The 11,039-nt window shown below is 40.8% G+C and overlaps 1 protein-coding gene across 1 annotated transcript; it reads right to left on the bottom strand.

The window, feature by feature from the left end:
• Nucleotides 1–21: 21 nt before the first annotated feature.
• On the bottom strand, nt 22–10,793 carry farsb (phenylalanyl-tRNA synthetase subunit beta). Its single transcript, XM_088427851.1, has 18 exons — nt 10,666–10,793; nt 9,850–9,905; nt 9,427–9,581; nt 9,247–9,319; nt 9,047–9,162; nt 8,382–8,532; nt 8,185–8,293; nt 8,001–8,071; nt 7,866–7,927; nt 6,787–6,838; nt 6,640–6,701; nt 6,083–6,290; nt 5,913–5,993; nt 5,740–5,832; nt 5,513–5,630; nt 4,461–4,613; nt 1,303–1,450; nt 22–1,030 (listed from the first exon to the last, which is right to left on the bottom strand). The coding sequence occupies exons 1-18, from the start codon at nt 10,721–10,723 to the stop codon at nt 289–291; spliced, it is 2,508 nt and encodes an 835-aa protein (XP_088283977.1). The 5' UTR covers nt 10,724–10,793; the 3' UTR covers nt 22–288.
• Nucleotides 10,794–11,039: the final 246 nt, after the last annotated feature.

An 11,039-nucleotide genomic window follows, 5' to 3' on the forward strand; every position in this document is an offset into this window, starting at 1 on the left:
AAATACACACAAAACAAAGCATTCAAAGTTAAGAAAGCTTTATTGGCGAAAACTCTTTCACACTCGGGACATGGATAGCTCAGAAATTGCTTTGTAATTTGGGAGCACAGTATAGAAAAAGCACAAAATGATCACACATTTCACTATATATGTGTGTGTGTGAGGCTGAACTGATCTGAATCAAAGGCTGAGATTGCTCAGTTTGCACATCGATAAGCTTTCTTAAGAGCAGGTTCTCCTACATGGCCGATCCTGGTTTTCTCAACGTGAAGACAACATCCGTATCATTCAGATCTTGTTAAAGGCAGCCACGTCCACAGACTGAACATATTCCTCAAATGCAGTGATGGCTTCCTCCAGCTGATCCGTGCCCACGTTATCATCCTCCACCACACATCCTATTTGAAGCTTCTTGATCCCATATCCCACCGGGACCAGCTTGGACTGCCCCCACAACAGTCCGTCCATGGCAACGCTGCGGACGCACGCCTCCATCTTGACCATGTCCGTCTCGTCATCCCAGGGCTTGACGTCAAGAAGGATGGAGGATTTGGCGACGACAGCTGGTTTCTTGGATTTCTTGGCCGCGTATTCCGCAAGCCGCCGCTCTTTCATTTTCGCCGCCTCTGCGCTGTCACCGTCGTCGTCTGAGCCGAAGAGGTCTACGTCTTCGTCGCTGTTGGTGGACGTGGGAGGAGTATCTGGCAGCACAAACTGCTTGTTGACGACAGGGAGGTCAGCTCTTTGCCGGCGGAAGGATTTGATGTGGTTGTACCAGCGCAGCAGATGGCACAAAGTCGGCGAGGGAGAAGAAGAGACAGCTTCAAAGATGGCCACGTCAGCTTGAGAAGCTACAAAGCCTTCAACGTAGCTTTTATCCGCCAGGAAGTCATTGAGGGCTTTGAGAGCCTTGGGTGTGCTCAAGTCTCCAAAAACAGTTTTGGAGGAGGCAACACTTTGCGGGAACCTGTGTGTGATAACTTCCTGCAGGGGGACCTCATGCGTGAGGTTCGTTTCAGCCGTGCGGCCACTAGGAAAACCAGAAGCGACAAAACAGGAGCTTAGAATAGAAACACATTCACCCAATAAAAAAAGAGCACTCAATCCTAAAAGTTAGTTGACACAAACATTAGAGGGAGAATATGAAAGTGGAAATAAGCAGGCTTAATGACGTTAGCAGAAAAATTGAAAATGCTTTTTTTTTTTAATTGTGTTTATTCACTGGCATATTCTCAAATGTGTTTCCGCAACCGCTTCTTATGAATGGCAATGCTTTAAGCACAAAGAAAAAGAGAAATTCACAGGAAAGGCTCGATGTCCATCTCAAGGGCGGAGCAGGGCATCGTCAGCTCAAAGTTGTTGATGACCTGTGGGTGGAGGACCCCAAGGTGTCCAACGCTTTTTCCATGGACAAAGATCTCTGCGCAACGCCCGGGGAAAAAAGTGCAATCTGAAACGAGAGGGAGCAAATCAATATCACTCACTTAATTTCGCCACTAACACGACAATGAGATTCGGGATCGGAAAATCTAATTTAATGCTTTTTAATGCTGTGACAGGAACAGTACATTTTTCATTTCAAATTAAAAGCAAAGTGATTGGAACATGAAGCGACTTATTGCTAAATTGTGTTAGAGTGTCTCCCTTGTAAAAAATTGCATGACTTTTGTTGTGTTTTATATGGGTGCGCATTGTTATTAGTGACAAAGTAACAAAAATTAGAAATAAAACAGATGAAAAAACAAGATCTACTTGCTGAAAAAAATACGCTTAGAGATACCACTATAAATGTAATTCCTAGGTTTAACAAGTCAGACATAGATGGCACAGTACTCTTGTCTTAAGTGTTTTTTTTTTAACCCACAGATGCTTAGCATTGGTTAAAGGGACACTGTGTAAGATATGGACTGTGTTTTTCATTAAAAATGAAAAGATTATAAATTTCAAAAACTTGCAAATTAATGTGTTCTTGAAGACCAGCAGTATGTTTGAAATAAAATCGCAGTTCTCCTCCGAAGGCGGCCATGTTTGTTGTAGCTATGGACAATGGCAAATGCAGCACCTGCAGCACTTCCTGCTGTCCGTAACGAAAAACAGTCTAAATCTTACACGTTGTCCCTTTAAGGGATGCTTGGTTGAAAAACTATGTTATCATTGACAAAACATTAAACCACTGATGCTGATGTTGTTGTACTGCTTTATCATCGACTTGACAAATGAAATAACAGCAATTATGACTTTACTACAACATTACTGATAAACTGATAAAGCATATCCTGATTATAATGACCGTGGGAATGGATATAAATTTTCAAAGCTAGCGTTCCTACTTTAATGATCTTTATCACCGGAGACATTCCGCCACCATCCATTTTTTTTTTTTTTTTTGCTCCAGTACTTCTGCACATGTAGCACAGTTTGTATGTAAAATATTGCGCATGGAAATACAGCATGCACTGCAATACGTATAAACCAAAACACATTTTGAGTGGGATCTGTGTTACGGAGATTCTGAGTCAGCCCATTCATATTTGCAAATGACAATGTGGTCTTTTTTTTTTTGCCTCATCGGTCAATCGTTTTCCCACGTTATCCTTCACCGTTAAGCTCTCTTCGAACCCGTTTTGAACCTTAAAGCTTGAGAACTGAGTGCAGGGGGATGACTTGCAGACATTCGGTGATTAGAGCTGCAGAGCTTTGGCGGGCTGGCTAGTTCAGTAGACGTCTTTTGTTCGACATCACCGAGCAGCAAGCTATTAAAAAAAAAAAATGTCACAGATCATTACTCTGTAGCAAATACCTCCGAGGCCGTGCGACCATAATTGGATTTCATACCTTGTCACTTTCGCAAAGATTTCTTCATGTGAATCAAATGAGAGTACAATTCTATTTGTGCCAAAGCTATCTTCCGTTTACAGAGAGACCGACAATTGGCTCAACCCATTTAAAAATAGTGACCAGTAGTCAGACAGATTTATGATGGATTTCACAGGATGCGGGAGTTGCTATGACAACATCCCCACGCACAAGAGACATGGCATTCTACCAAGGTCCGCTAATGGCTTTCCAGAGCTCACTGCTTACAGTATAATACTTGCAGAAAGATAAGACAAGCATTTTCTGTATCAAAATAGTTCAGTTTAAATTAATTTTCGCAAAAAAAAAATGGAAACAAAACGTTATATGGACAGTAATATGAACCTTGTCCATCTATCTAATTTGTTTTCACTGCTAATACACGTTTGTGAGATCTCAAATATTCACTGTACTTCTGGAATGGTAGCTGCGCTACCCGCTTGCCCTAGATCATGGGTGGGCAAACGTTTTGCCCCAAAGGCATCTAAAATTTGACATCAGGGCGGGATCAGGAGTCGACGCGGAGTGTTTTGAGAAACGACCTCATTAGTGGAAAAAAAAATGTGTTATATCTAAAAAACGTGTTTTAGTTTCAATAGAAAATCATTGAAATGCATTACAACAGTGTTACCCAAGTCCCATGAATATAATTACAATATTTTATTGTTTCATCATCAAAATTAAAATGAATAAAAGACAACTTTTTTAAAAATTGCTAACAGCTACTGTTTTAAAGCACCGATAGTTGCGCTATGCTTCAAGATAGTAACACAATGACTCTCTTCCTGACCGATAATTTCTTCACGTTCGGAGGGCCAGATTAAAAAGCTTAACGGGCCGTAGTTTGCCAATGCCCGCCCCAGAAGATGGAGCCTTCTTACGAGGAGCAGGCGAGTTCATCTCTGGACGTTGTAATAGTTTTAAAGAAACAAGGTAACAAAGTCAAAGAGGATTTTGGGCACTGCGGCGGACTGGACGCATATGTGAGCGGTCATGCCCGACTGTCCGAGTTGCCGTTTTTACCGCAGCACGGGGGACGTGACTCCCATATTTTCTCCACTCTGCAAAATTTATACGCTCTCTTGACCATCCTTGAGAGCACCTTCAGCTTCACTGACAGCACCCCTTCTGTTTCTCTCCTTCGCATGCTGCTCTTCCTTGAATTGCATTTACCTTTCCCTCTGCTCACTTGGATACCTGAGCCCAATTGATTTGCTGTGCGGATATCCTGCAGTGCGCCCTTGGAGCTCGCTTGTCAAGGGGAGAAGCGATAAATGACTAGGGAAGCTGTGAGTGGAAACCAGGGCAATAAGAGGGAGGCCTAAACTGAATGAACATGTATAAATGTATATAAGACTGAAAATTTGTTCGGATGGGCTATGAATGTATTTTTCAACCCAAAGTCTCATCAGGGTCTCAACTTGCTATTGTCTACCCGAGCTGAATTTGGGCAAGAAGCGGGGTATATCATGGACCAGTTGCCAGCTAATAGCAGGGCGTAAAGAACCATTTACATTCATATCCACACACGTGATGGATTTCGATTGTTCAACAAATCTAACACTCATTTTTAGGAAATGTAGGGGAAAGAGTGAGGTCCATACCGTCTGCAGCTTGGATGTGGTAGCCCTCTCCCCGGGCGGGTTTCACTGCCAGCAATTGCATGATACGGTCCAGCAGACCATGGATCACTTCGAAGCCCGGACTCTTGTTGTAGTATACGGCGCAAATATGTCGGCTGTTCCTCGCCCCAACATCTGGTTGTTAGAGGAGTGTAGCGAAAAATATGAAATATGATGGTATTTTGTTACATAAATATTCTTTGCCTCATTGAGGTTTAGATATAATCTATCATACGGAATGTCTACATACTCTGCATGACTTGAGTGGCTCCTTACTGCCTATTTAGAAAATGGAGACTCTACCGATGAAAAAGAGCTTTAAATAATAGTCAAAATTGACGTGTTTTTTTTTTTCATTGATATGCAAAACAATTTCTCTGCCTAGTTTACAATATAAAAAATCTTATTACGCTGTATAATTACAAAGTAACAGCAGTAACAAAGAAAGTCATGTCAATAGGCTCAGTGGCACAATGCATCGTGGTCTATGTAGTTCATGATGATCAGTGGCGCAAAGCATCAAACTACAAAGTTCACAATGCTGTGATTGGCTGAGTTTGGCGAAAAGTAATGCTTTTGATGCGATATACTACTGATATTGCAATATGATGATAATATTTTGGCAATTTTAACTCTTTGAGAAAGGATGTCAACCCACTGAAGAGTGCCATTGACATCAGTTGATGTCAACTACTTTTTTATGGGAATAGGCAGGGAAAAGGTTTGTGAAAATTTATATAAAAAACAAAACTAGCTATGGTCAGTCAGATTGCTAACAAGTGGCTAGCAGGAGCCTTTTTTATTCATATGGTATTTTTAAATGGATGGCATCAAATCTTAATATAACCAAATTCATTAGGTTTATGCTATCAGACAAAACTTGCAAACTACAATATGGTGACTGAGAACGAACGCCAGGAAGAATTAAGCAACTGGAAGCTGAACGTTCGTCCCAAACACATTTTCACATGACCAAATCTGTAACCCGAGCACACATTGTGCATGTTAATCACTTGACACGTTCAGACGGATACCTTTAGTCTCATCCTTCAGCACCACGTCAGATATCTCAAACAGCTTCAGGGGAAGGGGCATCTTTCTGTTGGCTGCAATTGTTTTCAACAGACCTGGCAGCAGGGTAGTGCGCGCCACCTGGTGGAGTGACAGAATATTGCTATTAAACCAAACGCCTGATTGGCTTTTCAGGCATGGAGCGGTTAAAACATTTAACAACTTATGATTTATCTTCCCTATCACTGACCTGAAACTCAGCAGTCTTGGGATTGGAGATGTGTATCGCCCTGGTCTCTGCGATCTTCTTACCTAGCTTGTCCGCAATATCTTCCTTGGAGCACTAAAGGAGAAGATGAGAGATTGTGTTCCCGCCTTTTTGTTCTGAGCGCAAAAATGTGTCTGAATTGTTTTGTGTATTACCAAGGCAAAATTGAGAGCTTCTGTGAACCCAGCAGCTGCGAGGTCATGCCTTAAAAGCTCCGTCAGTTTATTCAGTGGAAACTGTTATCACACAGAAAAGAATGCAAGGATTTACAGGTGCTGATATTAGTCGTCGACATGTATCGTACACACTTGGTGAACTTGCCTACCTGGTTGGCAATGGTGTAGGTCTGCGGTGTGGTGCGGGGGATGTTGTTAAAGCCGAAAGCCATGGCTGCATCCTCCATGATGTCACAGGCATGGATGACATCTGAGCGGGTGGGTGGGATCTCAACCTCGATTTCATCACCAACGCCAGTAGCCCGAGATCGCAGGCACATCCGGGTCAGCAGCTGGGCGATCTTCTCTGTTGACTCGCTGAGAAGAAAAAGAAAAATTCACAGTCACCAGTCAGAGGATCCTAAGAACAGTTTCTGCTCTAAGTAAACATATTGAAATCCTTTTAACCGTTGTGCAGTATTTTGCCCAGTTCTTTGATTTTTACACCAACGGGGAAGCACTGAAAGGAAGGGACCAGGGAGCTGAAATCTCACCCAGATAGTGACAACATGTCAAAAGTCAACATGGTACGCCCACAGTTATCACACAGCCAGAATAGCGCGACCCCTTGGGTAAAATACGGCGAAAATGATGTGGACGATAATGACTCAAAAATGATCATAATACTGCACAAGGTTAAGTTGGAAAATAGCAAGCAAGTTCTTACTTGATGCCAACTTTTTGGTTGACAAATTTGCTGGACAGCTTCTCCTTCCTGTAAGCCAGCTCCTAAGGCATACAATGAGAGCATTGGAATTGAGAAGGGAGATAGATGTGTGTAATGGGTTTGGAAGACCATTAAAGATAACACTACCGGATATTTGCAGGTCGTGCCAGTAGTGTTCACAACTTCGACCTCTTCTACACTGAGGCGAAATGAAAAATCGGAATTAAAAAAACAAAAAAACAAACACAAATTGAATCAGCTTTTTAAATGCTTCCTACGTCTGCGTCTACATGGCAACCATGAGCCAGCTTTATAGCAAAATAGGTGCAGCTATTTAACATATATTGAGATAGGCTGTGGGAATTTTAATGCAATGGTTATTTTTCACACAAATCACGTGTATGAGTGAATCTACATCTGTGCCAAAAAAGCAGTATTTGCTCATGTGGGATTTTTGTGAACAGAGCATGCTTTACTTGCAACATATATATTTTTGATCTAACATTTTATTATTTCACATTTTAGTTTTACTGACCTCAAATTACGCTGCTGTTCCATAATTTCAGTAGTTTCTGTGAACATTTTCTAAAAAAAATGTGTTATCGTGAACTAGCCTAGGTAAGTGACCTATGCCCATCAGATATCAAGTGGAAATAGCTGCAGATGATAAGATGTTGCAGATGAAAACGATCGACAACATCTTGAAAGTTAGATTCAGGCCAAAAGTCAAAACTAAATATCATATTCAGCCCGACACTTGACACAGAGCATTTTGAGCACGAACACTTTTGAGTAAGTTACATACATTGTGAATTGTACTTCACATAAAAGAGCTTCAAGATGACTATATTATACTATTAATCATACTACACCTGTATGGCAAAAAAAAAGACAATTTTACCTAACAAAAAAGCGAAGCTAAAACATCTTGGGTGTTGAAAGCGATGCAGTGTGTGCATCTAATTTTTGTGCAGTGAAGTCTGGTTCAGTACAGCAATGCAAACCAAAACAAAAATTTAAAATTGAACAAAGCACACGAGAGGATGTTCTCCTGCTTATAACTGGGTCTAGCTGACAGCTGATGGAAAGCAGCCGCACTGAGATCACTAAATAGAGTGGAGGCTGTAAGTGAATGACTGAATGAAGAATTTGCCTTTACAGTTATATTCTTCACTTTATGCCACTAAATAATAAGCCATTTTCATGATCTGAAATGATTAACTCACGTGAATGGTTGTGAACAATACTCGCTGAACATGGTCACCATCATGTCCAACACAATCTTCGCCTGATGGAAATAGGCAAGGTTTAAGTCGTCGTGAGAATGCAGCATGGGCAACAACATTTCTCTGGGTTAATACCTTGGTCAGGTCTGTAGCTGTGCACTCCACAAAGACGTTCTTTGTCTTCAGGGAAATTTTGGAATGATCCCCTGCAAAAACAAATGGAATGGCACGATTAAATCTGAACAATTGACTGCATTTTGCGGCTGTCCAATTAAAACGACTGAAAAATGTGTGAAAAATGCATACAGTAAATACTCACCATTGATGATAGGAGGCATAGACAAAACAATACCATTGCTGTCATAAATAATGGGGTACACGGGCTTGTCTTCAATAATATGAAGGTAATGTCTCAGATGGCTGTCGGTCTGTCAGGAAAGGACAAAAAGAGGCTTGACAAAGCAAGGATAAAACAAAGACTAGAAACCATGATTCGGTAGCTATGTAGCTAATTACCTTGTAGAGGCTCATGAGTTGTGTGGCAGTGTATTCTTTGGTCTGATTGAGAGGCTTGAAGCTGATGTCTCCGGGTGCTTTAGCTGTATACGTGAAAGGACCTGAGATGGTGTCCAGGTCATGAGTCCCTATGGCCACAAGGCTCCTCTTTCTGCAAAAGGATTTTTACATGAGTGATGTGTGTGTGTGTGTGTGTGTGTGTGTGTGTGTGTGTGTGTGTGTGTGTGTGTGTGTCTGTCTGTCTGTCTGTCTGTCTGTCTATCTATCTATCTATCTATCTATACATATATACATATACACACACATATATAGTAGCTCGTGTTCGCTGAGGTTATTACGGCCTTATTTTCAATAAAAGAAGCGGGCAGACTGGTTCAATGTCCAAGTCCATCCTTGTCAACACACAGGAATATTACTTACATGGAGAGGATCATGTAAAAGTTATGATGTCCCTTGCTCTACACACAAAAGTGATGTTTTGCTTCTGATAGTATGTCAGAAGCAGGCAAACTAATTTCCGATTTTTGAGTCAATTTCCATTCCCTATTTGGAATCAGTGTAATAAAACAGAGAGCAAAAGCTGCCCGGTGCAAAAGGGGATACGACAGTTATTCTGACAAGCTGTCATGTAAAACAGAAAACAAACAAAAAAACAGCTGTCTCACCTGCAGATGTTCTGATGGAGTTTCTCCTGCAGTTCAATGAAGCTATCATAACGTTCCTGTGTGAATGTGATGTTCCTCAATACTGCTGCCACAGCATATGGGCGCACTGATGCCGTCTGTGCATAACAACATGCAACTTAAAACCCTTGAAATATTTTTCAATCAATCTTTGAGTAAAAATGATGACTCTTGCTACCCACTTCCTTGGTGATAATGAGCTTCTGAGGCTCCCCACTGACAGGGCTGACACGTGTGTACCGAGGTGCCTCCATTCTGGACAGAAAAATATCACTTTTGTTTACAATGAACTCTTTTGTCTAACTATCTGGAAAATACAACAATTCGTTCACCAATAGGATCACTCTACTCGACAGTCTTACTTATTCTTGAAGACCTGCAGCCCACGAACCAAACCTTCCAAACACAGAAGGTCATAACGGTTTGCTGGCACATCGATCTTGTAAAGGACGACATCAGACGCTCCTGCTGCCTTGACATCACCTTGCTCTCGGCTGATTATTTCCTTTTCAGAGGTCTGCATTGGAATCAGTAACACATTATTTTTGATACGTCAGAGTTCAAGACCAAGAACTCCACAAACCTTTGAACACTTTGAGTACTTTTTCAAGTCACAATTGCAATAAAATACTTAAGAAGTAATTTATATGCAGTAAATATTTTCGAGACTAGGTTCTTAATGGAAAAAAAGTTAAATATTCTAATGGATGAGTCAGGTATATATCATTATTTTCTCAGGTCTCACATACTGTAATAGCAATTGAAAAGTACAATCTATTACTTACGATTTCATCCAACTCCAGTCCAAATTCAAAACACAGTTCGTCAAATTCTTCATCAGCTGAAAGGAAAGAATACAAGACATTAACAATCAGGCGGTTGTTAGGTGTTCCATATTTTCAGGGTGAATATCGCCAGGAAAAAACAAACAAAAAACGTTTATAATGGTGTAACAGGCTCCCAATGCAAGAATGCTTAATTTAAAAGCTAATATGAGCATTTTTCCCACATATTCGTGGAAATAAATGATTACGTTATGTTCGACCGAATGCACCAAAGTTTTGCAGCACACCGATAATTTTCTTGCTTCTTTTTTACTTTACTTCTTTTGTTAGTTTTAATGCATTTGTGTATAGAACAAAGTCTACAAAAACTCATAAAAAATTCAGAGATGATTTGGAAATTCGCGTTTAGTGGAATTCATATTTGCTTCCACAGATTGGTTGACATGTATTGTGGGATAAAATTGTGTGGGGATATCGATCGGCCCCTGCAAGTTTGCATTATTTACGATGCAGCAAGCGTGGCTCTATGACGCGCCGAGGATGATGCAATGACATTGACATTAACTCGAGAAGAGCCCAAAAGAAGTAGTCAAACAACTTTGCTGTTACCAAATAACGAATACACGTTGGTTTATATACAATTATGTAAGATATCCGACGATTGTAAATTTGTTAATTCAAACTAGTTCAATTAGTGCGTGAGCTGCTAATGGCTGCACTTTAGTATACACTCATCGTGCTCATGCGTTAGGGTAACGGAAAGCATATACAACATATTAGTTTTCCTCTTTTAATTATTCAATGAGCGCCCCTTACTGTAGGTTCTTCCTAAGGCTTTAAAGAGCAGATCCCTTTTTACACCGACAGTCGGCATGTTTTCTAGTCAGCTTCCTATTAACTACGGTGAAAAGGACCCAACCAGACGACTTTAGGTGTCAGTAGAGGTGCCTGTCTGAACGCGTGCACATTTTTTTAATTAAACCAGTATTTCCAGTTCTACAGGAGTTAAACGAGCAAACTACCCACAAACACATCTGTTTATTTCGAACGTTGGACCTAGGTGAAGCAATTTATTTTCACGGTAAATTCAACACATTTTATCTATAGACGTCATATGGTTCAGAAGGACGGTGGTGTAGAACGGACAAAAAGTAAAACGTAGGCGTTAATTGTGTCAATTAAAAACCTCT

This window comes from Hippichthys cyanospilos, chromosome 11, assembly GCF_059441005.1.
Source record: "Hippichthys cyanospilos isolate Australia breed blue-spotted pipefish chromosome 11, RoL_Hcya_1.0, whole genome shotgun sequence".
Lineage (NCBI taxonomy): Eukaryota > Metazoa > Chordata > Actinopteri > Syngnathiformes > Syngnathidae > Hippichthys > Hippichthys cyanospilos.

Coding starts and splice junctions, on each gene's coding strand:
- farsb (XM_088427851.1), bottom strand. CDS start 10,723: ATGCCGACTGTCGGTGTAAAAAGGGATCTGCTCTTTAAAGCCTTAGGA. Junction 6,702..6,786: donor GCACGACCTGCAAATATCCG/GTAGTGTTATCT, acceptor TGTATGCCTTAG/GAGCTGGCTTACAGGAAGGA. Junction 5,994..6,082: donor CCTACACCATTGCCAACCAG/GTAGGCAAGTTC, acceptor GTGTGATAACAG/TTTCCACTGAATAAACTGAC.